The sequence below is a fragment of the Ursus americanus genome, chromosome 20 (genome assembly GCF_024610735.1).
Source record: "Ursus americanus isolate L20-20 chromosome 20, mUrsAme1.1.p, whole genome shotgun sequence".
NCBI classification, from domain to species: Eukaryota; Metazoa; Chordata; class Mammalia; order Carnivora; family Ursidae; genus Ursus; species Ursus americanus.
In genome coordinates, this window is record NC_142146.1 from 14,946,570 (window position 1) to 14,963,555 (window position 16,986).

At 37.4% G+C, this 16,986-nt stretch overlaps 1 protein-coding gene across 4 annotated transcripts in view; it reads right to left on the bottom strand.

Annotated features, from left to right (window-relative positions):
- Nucleotides 1–16,986, bottom strand: part of RBMS3 (RNA binding motif single stranded interacting protein 3) — a 678,653-nt gene that overhangs the window by 57,944 nt on the left and 603,723 nt on the right. For all 4 annotated transcript variants that reach the window (XM_087870144.1, XM_087870143.1, XM_045774473.2 and 1 more), the window contains exon 11: nucleotides 6,657–6,767. In XM_087870144.1, the coding sequence (XP_087726270.1) occupies nucleotides 6,657–6,767 (111 nt within the window). The remainder of the gene's footprint in view (nucleotides 1–6,656; nucleotides 6,768–16,986) is intronic.

Consider the following 16,986-nt stretch of genomic DNA (forward strand, 5'->3'; position numbering starts at 1 on the left):
ACCTTAGACAGGAGTTATTTTGTGTCTCAAAACAGGTATGTGAATGTGAGTTGATTATAATCCCCAAATCTGGAATAAGTAAAATCACTTTTAAAGGGTCTTCAAATATTTTATTAATAGTGGTAGTATCTCCTAGTACCTTTTACAAAACTTCAATCACACATTATTATTACAAATAAAAAAAAAGTTGATTTTATGACCATGTCACTAGTTATTTCCCAAGAATATATTTATAACATTTAAAAATAAATCATAAAAGTAAATCATGTTCGTTGTTGAATACTTGGAGAATGCAGAAGAGTATAATGATTAAAATAGAAATTATCTCTAATCCCATCATCTGGAAATAACCATACTTATTTTGTATTTCTTACAGCCTTATTTCATAAATATTTTTTCATAGTTGATACTATATTTCCACATGTACAAGTTTACATCCTGCTCTTTTGATTTAATATCATAAATAATCCTTCTCCGACTTTAAACTCTCATAGCATCGTGCTGCCTCACATTCTGGTTTATGAATGGATTATGATTTATTTAATCATTCTTCTTTATTAGACATTATAAAGAACACAGGGCCAGATATTTCTGAGGTCTACAGGCTTTTCTGTTATTTTAGAATATTTCCATAGAATAGCTTCTCAAAACTGTAACTGGTGGCGAGTTGGCAGAGCTGTTTTGAAGTGCCTTGACTGCCCACCTTGCTATTCAACTGACATTTTTACAAAATTAGATTTCTATCATCACACTATCAGTGATTGAGAATGTTTATTTCCTCACACCTTCATCAGCAATGTGTTCTATTTTGATAACTTCATTTAATGGGTTATGTGTGTATGTCCATATAAGTATGTGATTAAATGACTGGTTCTTTAATTACTATTTTTAGTGTTTTTCGGTATCCTGTTCCTCCTTTATTCTGTTCATGCTCTTTGGCATTTTATTTATTGGGTTTTTGTATTCTGTTGCTAACATATTTTAATTCAGAATCCACTTTTCAAACAGCAAAAGCTGAATATTTGCAAATAAACTTTTATAATACTAGACTTTCACTTAATGCCTACTCATTTATTGTTTATGAAACTACCATCAAAGTTCATTTATCTTACACTAAGACTAAACAAATTTTTAAAAACTATTTCCTTTTTATCTATTTTCTCTTTCTTGTACTTGGCCATTTTTAATTGATTAATACATTTTCCTGAAAGCTTACTCATTACCATTTATGAATTTATAATACTAGTTCCTAATCCTGAGTCCACTTAATGTCCTATGTTGCTTTTTATCACTGTCAATCTTACTAATACGTGAGGAAAGACAATCTCTAGGCAAAATGAATAGTCCAGGATTTTCACCTGATACCGTCAGAATTTAACAGCGATAAAAATGGACTGATGTGACTGAAAAATGTAGAGAACCATGGTGAACAAATGGACTACAATTAGAAGATTATCTTTGTGCGTGGCTATGGGTGCACCATTGGGACTCCAGTGATGTCACAAATCACCAGTGGATTCGAGAGCACAAACAGAACTGCAGATAAGGAGCCTGAAGAACAAAAACTTTTTATTTCTTTGAACAGATTCTGGTGACACTGTAAGCCACTGGTGACCACCAACTGAACAAATGAAAAGGAGATAAGAAACTTGTAAAACAAGATTGTCATGCAATTTGGAGGTTCTCATAACACAGGAAAATCCCCAGTGGTTTCTGCTAAAGCTTACAATGGAGAGATAAGAAATTATGGATAACAGTGCTTCGGTTCTATAGAGGGCATCCTGTGACAAAAATAAAAAATAAAATAAAATAAACAAAAGCGGAAAAGCTAGAAAATTCCTCAAGGTCAGCAGAATCCTGGGATAAAATTTATACTGCTTGTGTACAATTCATTCCTCCTAAGGCCTGCGGATTCTGTCCCGCTTAAAAATGAGCAAAGAATTCAACAATAAACATTTGAGGTGGTAAATGGTAGACAAAGGTTCATCAAACTACATGGTACCCATTTCAAAATTTGGAGTTATGGGGGATCAAATATATCTAATTTTATGATGACAAAAAAGAGGCTTTGGCTTAATATACTTCTTGATCCCGGGATCTCAGAAAGAAAAGTGGGACATGACCTGTGGTCTAAGGCACTCTTTCTACAAATGGAGAATTCTAATCTGGCTCCAACCCACATCAATCCTGATCCCTGCCTGCTTTGGATTATTCACTGGATCTCTCTCTCTGCCCTGCCCTTGGGACCTATCTGTTTCTGGCATTGAGGTTCCTGTCTTAATCTAGAGTTGTCACTGCTCATACCTTGTCTTGCAGAGTTTCTGTGAGCTCGGATATCTGAAAGTCTCTGAGAAGTTACAGGGAGGAGAGAAACATGGTCAGATAATTTTAGATTGACTGGCTGTGGCAACATGGCAGAAAATGGATTGGAGCAAGCTAAGGGCAGTTAGGAGACTATCACGATTAATCAAATGAGGCCCGGGGCAGAGATTCCAGAAATGTGGAGGAAGGGATGCATTTGACAAATGTCTATGGGACAGAACTGGTGGATCTTGAATAGCTGTATCTGGTGGTGAGGGAAAAGGAAAGAGTCGAGATTGAGTCCTAAGTGTAACATTTGACTGCCAGGGCAAATGGTCATGGGATTAGCTGGAGAAGAAATAAGGAGCAGAAACACATAAGAGGAAGAGGGTCAGTGGAAAGGAAGTTCGGGGAAACTCATGAGGTTAGTTTGGGTTGTACTGACTTTGAGATGTCAGAAGGAGATTTACATGGAGCTATTGAGCAAGTTGTTGGTTAAGTGATTTTAAAAGTCTAAGATGAGGTTAGCATTGAGGATTCAGATTTAGGGGTCTTCAGCGTAGAAGGCAGAGTTCAAAACCATGAAAGCGGATGAGCTTGCTTCAGGAAATCATGTATGAATGAGAAGTTAAAATGAAACCCTGGCTCAGCACCTGCGGGAAGCAAAGAAGCAAGGGCCAGAGACATCAGAGGAGAACCAGGAAAACCTTGGGCAGGAGTCACAAACTGAGAGCGCTTAGGACAAACTGGGTCTGATATTCAAATACAGGGAGATTGCCCGTTAAAATGCAAATATTTACCTTAGCTTAAAAAAACTGGAAGGTGAAGCCACCTTAGGTCAGTATGCCCACGTAGCAATAGCTGTCTGGAGTCGAGCAGCAGCTGCCCTCCTTAGACAAGGCTGCCAAGACGCCCCCTCTCCCTATGATGGATTCATCCAACACTCAGGCAGAGCTGTTACTATTATTGCATGAAAATATCTCTCTTTTAAAATATAATCTCCAGTTTCATGTGTATTTATATTACATGACTATGTGACATGAATAAATACAGACCAAATTTGATGATATATTTCCAGGGTGTCTTGCTTGACCCTAGTTTTATTCATTACTGTGACTTAGCTGGCTTTTCTGGACTTTTGGGTTTAAAATCCTGAAAGAGTTAGAAGCTAAGGAAGTAGAAACTTGAAAGAGATAAGTTATTCCAAATGAAACAGAGCGGGCTGGAGACTTGTACTATGGCCTTGACGATGTTCTACATCCTTTTGGAGACCTGGACTGAATGGCCACACTATGAAACCACTTGAGGTAGAGGGATAAAGGCAGCTCATTTGATAAGCATCTAGCAGGTGTCACACACTGTTTTAGGTATGTTACATATATCATTCCATTTAACACAACACCACTGGGATATACATATATACATATGTATACAAATATACATATACATATTATTTTCCCCCTTGGTAAAAGAGGAGATTGAAGTTCAGAGAGGTTAAGTAACCTAACACACATAGCTAATAAGGGGCAGAGCCTGGCTTTGAACTCAAGTTTAATGCTAATGCCCACTGTTCTTTCCATGATACCAAGCCACCTTCCCGGCAATAGATAAAGCAATGGAAAAGATGCAGTAAGGTGGAGAAATTTGATTAAAAGAATCCATTTCAATTGCAAAGTAGCCACTACACATGCCAATCAAAAATGTAAATAAAAGAAACCTGTGATGGCATATCAAAGTGTAAGAGTGACAGTTTGAGAAAAAAGTATAGCCATATTCTGGACACCGCTAAACATCAACAAAGTAATAGTGTTCTCTCTCTGGCTTTCCAGAACCTTATGGAATTTTAACCTTTAGCAAAACATCACCTTACACAAAGCTTATGGTGTACCTAAGCATTATTTAGTATAAATGTGAAGCAGGAAAAGAATGAAAAAAAATTAGAAGAAATTTGGTGTTAAAAATAAGCCACCTGCTTAAAACTCTCTAAGAAAGGCAGGGAGTACATATCATTATTGAGTAATTTGGCTATTACTAGCTGGGTAAAAATTATGATCTCATATAAATGTGTTCTTGTTGAAAATGCTCAAATACTAATCATAATATATGTTATTGAATCAGCAACTATTGTAATTCTGAATCTGTTCTATATATTTTAGCTTATTTTTCAATTCTCTAAAGGATTCAGTCATATTCTTCATTAACTTAGCTCTTGTATTTTTTTCTAGTTGGCAAATTTGAATTTCAGCAAGTCAGCTGGTTTTGCTTTTGATTCAACTAAGGAGGATTTATAAAGTGTTTCTTTCTATATTTTGTATTATAACTCACTCATTCCTCGGATTCTAGATTGTCGTTCAATACAGTAAGATTGCATTACTTCACTTGTTCAGAATTTATCTTCTTTTAAGGAGAGAAAGGCTGATATGAAGGGAAACCAAGAGCGCGGACACGAGAAACTTCAGTTTCTCCCAATGAACTTGGGAATCGCTTTGTTAGTAAATGAGCGAAGTGACTAAATGTTTATGGAAATTACATGACTATGTTTGTGACATGAAAAAATATAGACCAGATTTGATGATATATTTCCAGGGTTTATTAGTCATAGTCAAGGTTGGCCCCTGACTTGTGAATGACCTGGGAATGACATATTAGCTGAAATGGGTGAGCATCTGGGAAAAGAAAACCAGGCTCAGATGTATTATGTTACAAGTTCTAGAATTGCAGGTGCATACATAAAGACACCTTTCCATACACATTCCTAAAAACTCTCCCTGATGAAAATTAGCTGTGTCACAGTGTAGAGTTAAATGTAGTCTTACATATGACTTGAAAGTCTAGGTCGGAGACCTAAGAAATTTGATTCAGCCCCTGCCTTTAGACAGGTAAGGTACCATCAACTGCTTTTTATAAGTTCAGCAACTGAGGTCTTTAGGTAGGTACTTGGTTTGTGTTAGTAAAACTACATCTCTTTATTGAAACAATGTGACTCTTTCCATTAGGCATATGGACTTTCTTCCTATTTCAAGCAGATTTTTGTGGCCTTAGTGGGCATGTCAGAGACTTCTTATATTCCAAAAAGCCTATGAGTCAATACATTTATGTGGCAAGCAAGCCATTGCTTTAAGGTAAAATTTCCGATACAGAGCTAGTGTACACAGTGTACATAGATATTTGGAGATGACGCCAGCATAACTGTGAAGAGTTCTAGAAGTGGCGACTATGAGACATATAGGCTTAAATTCATGGAGGCGGATAGTCAAAGGGCCCCCATATAGTATCACGCTCAATACTCAACCAGATAGAGAGGCAAACTGAGACTGGAAGAGATTATTTTCCCAAAGACAGAGTGAAACAACAGTGCTCAATCAAGATTTGAATTTAGTACTCCCAATTCCTAGTCCAGTCCTCTTTCTATAATAATTAAGCTGCCTCACTCAGAAAACTGATTTTTTTTAAAAAAACTCTACATCTTTAAAAATGACAAAATTATCTGCACTAACATTTGTAAAAAATAAAACCTATTACCATCATGTCACACGAAAGATTGGCTTTTATGTTTTTCATTGTTTTCTATACTGACAATGAACGAAACTGTAGTATTCCAGGTTTTATCAGACATTTGCCCTCAACCATTTGGGGACTTGTCTTTGAGTAGATTTTTAAAAATAAAACAAAATCGTGTTAATGATGTCAAATGGTTTTTATAAATCAATGTTGTAATAAGCATGTTTATATACTTTTGTTCCCTAAGGAAAAATAATGGCTCGTCAAAAATATCCCAACCTTTCAAAAAACATCAAGTATACTAGATTCCTTTCCTTTTTTCAACATCATCTGTCTACATATTCAAAACAAAGATGAAAAGAACTGGATTATGTCAGGTTCTCAATTACTTTTTATTGATTTAAATACTGAAACTAAATATAAGCTCTATGTATTAGTCATCGTGAAGGTTGGCCCCTGACTTGTGAATGACCTGGGAATGATATATTAGCTGAAGTGGGTAAGCATGTGGGAAAAGAAAACCAGGCTCAGACGTATTATGTTACAAGTTCTAGATTTGCAGGTGCATACATAAAGACACCTTTCCATAAACAGATATTATACCTGGTACATTGCGTCATTTGAACAAGAAGTAACTCAAATTTAAATGCAACACAGTGGAAGCTTCAGCCTTGTTAATATGAGTAAATGTACCCCAATTTTGAATATGTATGCACAATGCACACTGGAACCTGAAAGGTGTGTTAGTCAACGTCACAGGGCCAGTTTTGCTGATAATGCCAGTAAAAACAGAGAGCGTTGCATCTTATCGAAGAAGTCCAAGAAAACAAAACAAAACCAACTCTTCAACTCACCGTTCCTGTTGTGCCCAATGAAAGATGATTCATCTGTTGTGTCAGGGGGCCCATCATGTTTGCTGGCTGCATTGACATAGGATGGTCCATTGTCGGCGTAATCACAGCACCCTACAAGCACACACAATGTCCATCTGAAAACAGGTTCCACAAGGAAGGAAACTTTTTAAAAACAATAAACACAGTGAACTATCGTAACATCAAATGTGTTTATTTTTTAATGAAAAGGCTCAGTTCAGCCATGTATGATTTTTTACATCAACCCATGCCATTTTGTGCTTATCTAAATAGATAGCATTAGTGACTCCCTTTTCCTCTGATGGGATTTATCTACGATGTGTCTAAAATGCTCATCATTTATAATTTCAATATTCAATATAGAATGTATTCCAAGAAAGCATATACATCCTCTTCCACTGTTCTAAATACAAACTTCTCTGACTGAAAAATACTAATACTATGGAAATTATCTAGTTTTTCTTAATTTTGAGTAAGTCTTTTTTGGCTTATGCCTTTATCCATGATTCATATGGATAATTATTGATCATCTCAATACAATCTACCACCAGAGGAATAATGCTGGTCCAGATGAGTGTCTTGACTGGATCTCTTTGAAGGACAGATCAAAATCTAATATAAATGATATAAAAATCGGGCTTACTATTTTCCGTGTTTTTTCCTCCTAATCTTTTGACTGACTTTCTTTCTATCTGTGCTTTTGAAACAAGACAGAATACTGAACTCTGTTAAATGCTGGTCAAATGTAACACTGCTAAGATATTACCAAAGGGAAAAAAAAAGTCAAATTTTTCATCAGGTGTTAAGAAAGGCCTGCTTCTAGGGGGCACCTGGGTAGCGCAGTCCTTAAGCTTCTGCCTTCGGCTCAGGGCTCAGGGCGTGATCCTGGCGTTCCGGGATCGAGCCCCGCATCGGGCTCCCTGCTCTGCTGGGAGCCTGCTTCTTCCTCTCCCACTCCCCCTACTCATGTTCCCTCTCTCACTGGCTGTCTCTCTGTCACATAAATAAATAAAATCTTTTAAAAAACAAAAGGCCTACTTCTAGAATATGCTCTTTGATTTATTATAACTGCTGGGAATGCAAAAAGTAATAGACTTTAAAAAAAACCTTCTGTTCATATATAAAGTTTCACATAGCTAGTGAAGTAAAGGGCAAGCATTTCCTTTCCCCCTCTCCTACTTATTTTGCCTTAATTGCCTAGCTAAGAGAATGGAACAATTTTTTTTTTCTTTGAGAAGCTAGGGTTGGATAGAATCTTTGAGATTATCGAAATTCCAATGCTTTGTTGTAAAGATAATCATACACATAGAAACTCATGATGTCACAACTCATTTAAGTCCCCACTGGTAGTAAAGTGATGACGCACCTGAATGCTATTTTTTTCTGTAAACATTTTTTTCTCACGGTGTGACTTTTTTTCTCATATAAGTGAACGTTTTGAAGAAATTAAACTAGGACAGATTCATGTAGATGGGAGGATCTCAGGACCCAAACTACCCAGAGGCAAATATTTCTTAGAATGTTTTGCTCAGGATGATCAATGCCTCCTGGTATTACCCAAATCGAGTTTCCTGACTGTATCTGTTAAAAAAAACATCAAACTTTCATTCATCCTTCCTTGTGGGTTCCTCCCCATTAATATGGAGGGAGAATAGAAATTGAGCCAAATATTTGGAAATGCTTCATTTTCAGAGCCAACGTTGTTTGCAAGGATATTTATGCTTCTGAGTTAGAATCAATCAGAATATATATATATACACACACACACATATATATGTTATTTTAAAGGTCCGTAGCTGATAAATATATATAGCTGTGCATTTGTGTTGTTTTAATTTCTTGATGCATCCATGAACTGTCATTCATCAGTATACTTCTTGAATCAGACATGATAAGATAAACTTTTACTTAATTATAATTCAGAGACATATCACTTTGTCTTCCTGGTGCCTGAATTTCTTTAAACAAAACCACCTTAACTTGTTCCTTAAAAACAAAACAAAACAAAACACAGCTTCTCTCCATTATTTCTGGTATTTGTTGTGCCAGACCAACAGTAAACACTTTAAAAAGAACTGGGTCTTTCTTAAAGCACTTTGGGATAAACTATAGAAAAACCTCAGAATTAAGATGGAAGTCCTGAAGCATTTCTTTTTTCAGCCAAGAAACGGCACTTTCACAATATTCTAATCCTTAGCAGGTGCAAGACTTCAATATTGTTCTTGAACTTGAAACTTAGACTATCTTCTTAGAATACTGCCCCTAGAAATTCCAACAGCTAAACCGTCACAATCCCGGAAACCCCCTATTGTTATCAACCTGCTTTGGCTACGTAAAGGATTGCTCATCATAAATCAGAGATAAAGACCAAATTATGTTAGGTAGGAAAAAAAAAAAAACCTTCTCAGTGCCCTAGGGGTGACCTCATTCTCCAGCGGTGCAAGAGGTAGACTTTAGTCTTTGTTTGGGAGGCAATATGCAAATGAGATATGTGAGCATATGACAGATGAATCAAAATCCACGCATGATAAGAATAGAAGGATTGAATGCCTGCTTTTGGAATTAATTTAGGAAGGATTGTTTGGTCTCTTTACAGAATCCTTTCTCACAAAGTGTTTGGGGACTCATTTGATTACAGATGACACAGAGGGAGTGCTGCTTCTGTGGCTAAACCAGAAACTGACAATCAAAGGGGAGAGTAGGAAGGGGGTTGTCATAATTTGGAATTGTAAATAGCAGCAGTAGGCTGAAAGTGGAAAACAATGAAGGGAAACATTCCTTTCTGTTCACCAGGCCACTGACTGCAAATAAATGAACAATAAAATAAGGATTCTTGGGGGAGGACAGAGCCACTGTCTCTGCCTCTTCATGTTCAATGAAGAAAGAATTCCCGCAAATTATTATGAACATAAATTCCTTAATAGTTTCAAGGGATGAAAGAAATTTACAATCAGTGAGTAAATTGGAAGCTGTAGACAGAAACCCCCTGGAGAGGCACATCTTCTTGATGATACTTGATCGGGGACAGACAACTTAGAGAGTTTGAAGTGCAGGTTATCTACAACAAAGACTGGTGTTTGTCAGCCACTTTGCTCATCAAAGATTACAGAATCTCTTCTGTGTTGTGTAGGACATTAAAAAAAAAAAAAAGGAAGAGAGAAAAGAAAGAAAAAAGAACAAAAAAGGAAAAGAAAATCCTGTGGTTCTTAAGGCAAAACTAGTGCCCCCAACCTAATTAAATATACTGTCACATCCATTCCTATCCAATATGCATTTAAGCCATAGATTGAAGAGTGTTTTGTGACAGATGTTGCCAACACATTAAGGGTAATTTCTTTTACTCCAAATGTATAGGATGTGCTGTCTGACAGAGTTCACTTGGCAAATGGCAAAGCAAGAGGAAACAGATTTTTCATTTTAGCATCTCCGGATGTCTGGATTTGTTCAATGTTTAAGCTGCAGAGAAAAATACTGTAACGTGCTGTAATTCCACTAAAAAGCACAATGACCAAACAGCTGATGGGAATGTCTGGTCTATTTTAGCCACTGCCTCTGCAAAAACAAAGCTGTTCATACTCAAGAGATGTGGGGCGGATCTGGTCGCCCTAGTTCTGAAATAAACAATTTCAACAGTAATTTGGACAAAGTTTCCAAAGATCATTGATGTAGAGTAAACATGTCTGAACCGAGGCCAAAAAAGCATCTGTGTTGTTAACCTCCTGCCAGTATTTTAAAGAAATTTTAAGTCTTGGAGAGTTCGTCAGTATTTTAATTTCCCAACTGAGATAGGAGATCGTTGGCAAATCAAGGAAAGCGTGCAGAAGTTCTCTCCTATCAAGAGCACACACGGTGGGCTGAAAACCTATATTCAGGCCAGGACACGGACTACAAGGAGAAGGATTGCCTGTGCGAATATTCCTGTGCCTGTGAGTATTCTAGACCAGTGTCCCCTCAGGTACAATCTGTGCACCAGCAGCCATGGGGGACCAAGAACTGGAATTGGAATCCCTGAGCTTGGAGTCTTGAAATCTGTGTTTCTGCAAGCTCTCCAGTTGGTTCTGGTGTCCCCCGAAGCACGAGAAGAGTGCTCTTGCCTATAAACTGCTGTTGTATAGACCAATGTCACAGATACAATGTCTTAGGTACAAACACTTGATTTTATTTTACTTATACTGTGACTCGATTATTTGTTTTAAACCAGGTTGGTCACACGGCATGATTAGAGCAATAATCACATTAAATCTTGTTTAAAAATGCAAAAAGGTCAAGCCTGCATTTTTGATCGGCTGAAATGGGGCGATTGTCTGAATAATTCAAGCCTAAGTCTGATGACCTGCCATGCTTCCATTTGACCAGTGTGGCTTGTGTTGTAACATATTTGAGAATCTCTCCTAGTTGGAACCTTAGTAAGCCTTAAATGTCAGATAAGAATGTAAAAGGTAAGAAAAGAATCTGGATAATGTAAATGAAAAAAAAAAAAAAAAGAAATATTACTCTCTTTTTTTCCTTTTCTCATATCTAGATGCTTCAGGTCAAAATGTTTGTGGCCCGTACTACACTCTTTTCCTACAGTGACCTATGTAAAACCACGGGATTTTTTTCAAAGTAATCGTTCACCATGACTTAAAAAAACCATGCTTTCAGATCATTCATCTTTGTTCTCATCTGTATGTTTCCTGCTTCTCTGTCAGTTTTTAATATTTCTAGAACAAACATCTAGTTGAGTTTGTGCACAACAGACTATTTTTAGCACATGTAAAATAGGGTGCGGAGAATGATGGGAGCCCACAAGGAAGCTAGTTAGTGTCAGCGATTTTTCCCATAGCAACAATGATTTAGTAATAGAAATGGCATAAAAGTGTATCGTTTAACTTGGGGAAACACTATCCAAATTCAACGTCCGGCAACATTAGTGTGCAACATTTCTGTTCTTTAATTTTTTTCTGATGTTTAATTTTTTTCATTTCTTGATGTTGGCATGTTTTTATTGTTCTTCCTTTCTTTCTTTTTCCTTCCTTCCTTCCTTCCTTCCTCCCTCCCTCCCTCCCTCCCTCCCTCCCTCCTTTCTTTCTTTCTTTCTTTCTTTCTTTCTTTCTTTCTTTCTTTCTCTTTCTTTCTTTCTTCTTTCCTTCTTCTTTCTTTCTTTCTTTCTCTTTCTTTCTTTCTTTCTTTCTTTCTTTCTTTCTTTCTTTCTTTCTTTCTTTCTTTCAGGCCTGGTGTAAGAAAGGCTGCCATGGGGAGAGAACCAAAGGGGGCGGGACAGGCCTCCACCCTTCCAGACACTCATTAATCCTCAACTATCTTGATAAATTGTCAACCAACTTAGAGGGGGCAGTCTGGCTTTTTAATCAATTATGTTTGAAACCCAAAAAGCTGTGGCGAAACTGGTAGATAAGACTTCAACGGTGAAAGCATTGGCGGGTGACCTCTGACAAACATTGGAGGGAGGGAAGGATGATGAATAACCACAGTTAAGCCAGAAGCCACACTGCCCCGGGGACACCATTTTAGCACTGAATCCCTTCCGTTTTGTAATTATTCTTTTTCAAGATTTTCCATCCATGAGAGCAAGGGTCATGTTTCACAATCCCTATAAATAGGAATTGCATACAGGAGGTACTTAAAATAGTTTTTGTGAATTAATTTTATATATCAGCACCACTAATTATTCAGTTGAATTAAAAATGGCTAACATTTACTAATTTTTTTTAATTTAGATTATTCATACTAAAGGGCCTACATTATGCCTGCTGGTTCACCACTATCTTAGTGCTCTCTACAGTATGAGGCATATAATACATGCTTCATAAATATTGGTTAGAAGAATGATAAAAGAGCAAAACTCTAAATCAAAAGGTACTTAGAAACACTACCGCGAGATTTCTAGTTAAAATGGAGCACTCCAAAGATTTTGAGAAAACTTGTTCTCACAGGGGATGGCTCAGTTTTATTTATTTTTTTCTTGTGGAAGTGATATTTAAAAAAAAAATTAAATTCAATTAATTAACATATAGTGTATTTTTAGTTTCAGAGGTAGAGTTCAATGATTCATCAGTCTTATATAATACTCAGTGCTCATGACAACATGTGCCCTCTTCAATGTCCATCACCCAGTTATTCCATCCCCCTACTCCCCTCTCCTCCAGCAACCCTCAGTTTTTTTCCCATGATTAAGAGTCTCTTATGGTTTGTTTCCTTCTCTGATTTTGTTTTGTTTTATTTTTCCCTCCCTTCCCCTATGCTCCTCTGTTTTATTTCTTAAACTCTACATATGAGTGAAATCATATGATAATTGTCTTTCTCTGACTGACTTATTTTGCTTAGCATAATACCCTCTAGTTCCATCCACATTGTGGCAAATGGCAAGATTTCATTTTTTTGATAGCTGAGTAGTTTCCATTGTGTGTATATATCACATCTTTATCTATTCCTCTGTCGGTGGACATCTGGGCTCTTTCCATAGTTTCGCTACTGTGGACATTGCTGCTATAAACATTGGGGCGCAGTTGGGGCGGCTCAGTTTTAAAACCATGGCTTACCTCACAGATATGTGCATGTGTTAATGTCATCAACCACCATAGCCTTAAAGATGAGATCTGAAATTCACTTGATACAGAAATTTCTACTAATGCCACCCAAGCATATTTATGGTAATTATTAAAATAAAAATATTTGTGTATATGAATATGCCAGTGATTCTCAACCAAGGGCAGCTTTGTATTGTCTGGAAGGGACATTTGGCAATGTCCAGAGACATTTTTGATTGTTACCTTGGGGAAGGGGTGCTACTGATAGGGGTAGAGAGGCCATTGACCTTACAGAACATCTTAAAACACACAGGACAGTTCCCCACAGCAAAGAATTATCCAGCCAAAAACATCGTTAGTGTTGATGTTCAGAAATGCTGGTATGTATGTATGTATGTATGTATGTATATATATACTTATTGAAACTGCAATAATTAGAAAATGGCGGAGTATTCATCCACTCTCTGCTTTCTACAGCTAACAGCAAATTTTAGATTTTATGCTGAGACTTTATTCATGATATAATTCTAGTTCTTTTTTTTTTTTTAAGATTTTATTTATTTATTTGACAGAGAGAGAGACAGCCAGTGAGAGAGAGAACACAAGCACGGGGAGTGGGAGAGGAAGAAGCAGGCTCCCAGCAGAGCAGGGAGCCCGATATGGGGCTCAATCCCAGGACCCTGGGATCATGCCCTGAGCCCAACACGGACGCTTAAGGACTGAGCCACCCAGGTGCCCCATAAACCTAGTTCTTAAGCATCAGACATCTAAATGGATTGCCCAAATCTTATAAATTATCAATGAAAGGAGGCAAGACTTTTATGTGACTTTCAATGGTTATATGATTATTTTTGAGTTCAAATTTATGTTACTATTTACTTTGGAAATATGGTTAACAAGAGCAGAATTTCTCTTTCCTACGTTAGACAGATTCAGTTCAATTGGCATAATATTTGGACTGCTACCTAGAAATGTGTAGCTGTGGGCTTGAGGTATGGTGTTTGGAAGTAGGGCATTTTGCATTGCTTTATGGTCAATTTAAGAGAGGTGTGTGCATAGTTTTTCCTAATGAGAGAATGTCTGTTAGCTGTAAAATAGAGGTTTTTTTCTACACTTAAATATTCTTAATTTTGTGTTGCTTTTTGATTCAGTTACCCTTAATTGGAAGTGGTTTTTTTTTTAATATGTAGTATTAAAAGACACCAAAAACCAAATTAGTTTTAACAATTGAGTCCCCTTTAAAAGAATCCTAATTATATACCATGCCTATTCAACTGTGAATAATAGTTTCAATTATTGGTTAAGCACCTATTTATACAATAGTGTCATTCTGAATGAGAATATAAATATGTCACATTGAAGTATTTCTTACCAAAGCAGGTATATAGATAATTAAAATTCTCAACAATCCTTTATTGAATCCTTTAGAGTTTTGTGCTTAAAACTAAAGAAATTTGTTCAGCAGTGACTTTTGATGTTTTCAACAAGCTTCTTTAGAATTCTAATAGAGCAAGATGGCTTTCAAATATGCTACATTATTGAGAGAAAGTTGAAAATTTGAAGACTTTGGGCCCCCGTGTCAGGTGGTTTTGTTGGCTGAATACAAAGTAGAACAACTAGTTCCTTAATTATTGAAGATTTGCACCTGGTTAAATTTATAAAAGGAATTTCATAATGCAGATGGGTTATCATATTCTTTTTCTTTTTGATGTCTACTTAAAGAGATCATAGTTGCTGAGCCAATGGAAACTTTAAATGTGCTTCGAAGGATCCCAGGGTTTCTTAGTTGCGTTGCTTATGGTTTCAGCAACAAAGTGTGAACTGGCATTCATCAACCTTCCGTTCCAGTCACGTGATCAACGTGGGGCTCTCAGCGAAGGGGCATCTACCGCACAACAAACATGTATGCCACACAAATCTGTGACGTGCAATAGATGATATGACAGAATCACACTATCTGTGTGAAAAAATAATGGCACAGCCCAGGTCTCTTGTCTTCACTAGTCAGGGCTCCTGTGGTACATGCATTCCACAGTCAGTTTAAAGAGATTTGAGAAGGGGCACCTGGGTGACAGAGTGGGTTAAGTGGCTGACTCTTGGTTTCAGCTCAAGTTGTGATCTCAGGGTCGTGAAATTGAGCCCCACGTAGGGCTCTGTGCTCAGCACACAGTCGGCTTAAGACTCTCTCTCCCTCTGCCCCTCCCCCCATACCCTCTCCCTCTTTCTCAAAATAAATAAATAAATCTTAAAAAAAAAAGAGATTTGGGGGAAAAAAGATTAAAGACGATGAAGCAATCATATTTACCAATGAATGAGTTCATCATGATGTATTTCACCATCCCGACTACTTTTTAAGATACAAGAAACCCCCCAATGTCTACTCACCAAATATATTACATAATAGAAAATTGTATCACAGATATGGAGAACAGCTCTTAACCATTTTCCTATCTTAACAATGATAACCAAAAACACATGCATATCCCTTTAAAGATGAGAAGCCATTTTCCTTATGTTTTGTTCCACGGGTGCTACAGGGGAAATCATGTTAAACTACCTTTTCTACCAAAGTACAGCTTACATCACATTTTCATACCTGAGTTAGCATCTCAAAAAATATTATTTCATAGTAGAAATGTCACATGTTTAGGACATTGGTACTGTTAAGCCAAAGGTTATTGTAATTTAATGGGTAAGAGGAGTGAAAGGGTAAACAGGACAATTCAGTGATAAGCCAAAATCTTTTCCATTCCTTGTTGTCCTATACAGAAACCATTGAGACTGAATGAACAGTGGGGTCACCCATGAGAATGTGCCTGCCACTCTGTTTCCACATTATCTCAGCCCAAATGAAGGCTCGTACAGTTACGTCCCAGACAACCTTTTTGCCATAGTACACACACTCTGTAAAGATCACAGGGTTTCCAATTTCCATTTCCTGTCAAACATGAAGCCTCTCCTCCCACCACACTGAACCACTCACCCTTCTCTGACCCATCTTGCTTGTTGACGCTTGGTGTCTTTGCCAGGAGTTCTGGGCACTGACAGCAGGATGGCAGTTACACTCTAAGAGTTTTATCAAGTGCTGCCTTCTAGGGAACATCTCCTGTGTCCGACCCAGCTTGTTGGCCATTCATTCCTCCCTTCTCTCAACATCTGGCACATGCCTGGATCATGATCATACTTTCTTTCTCCCCTGGATTCTTTTTGCTGTGCTATTCACGATGCTTTATTTGTTTTCTAGTGATGCCAAAGCCTAGCACAGTGTATATCATAAAACAGGTTGTAATGGTGCCAAACGACTAAAAGAGTGAATGGCACTTGCGTATCAGCCAGGGCTCCCATGACTTTAAAGGGATCACAGTAACAGTTACCCCATGCTCAAACTGGACTAGAGGATTTAGTTGAAATAATGGAAGCACTTTCTTGCTTGGACAACTGGATGGTCTTCAAAATCTATCCATTCAATTGCTCTGCTTTCCTTTAAAAGTGCCCCTGATCACGGCCAGCTAGATGTTCTTGTCATTTAGTATAAGAATTTCCAGGTTCTAAGAGCCACACACTACCTAGGGAACTTTATTTTTTTTTAATTTTATTTTTATTCTTTTTTTTTATATTTTATTTATTTATTTGACAGAGAGAGAGAGACAGCCAGCGAGAGAGAGGGAACACAAGCAGGGGGAGTGGGAGAGGGAGAAGCAGGCTTCCCACTGAGCAGGGAGTCTGATGCGGGGCTCGATCCCAGGACGCTGGGATCAAGCCCTGAGCCAAAGGCAGACACTTAA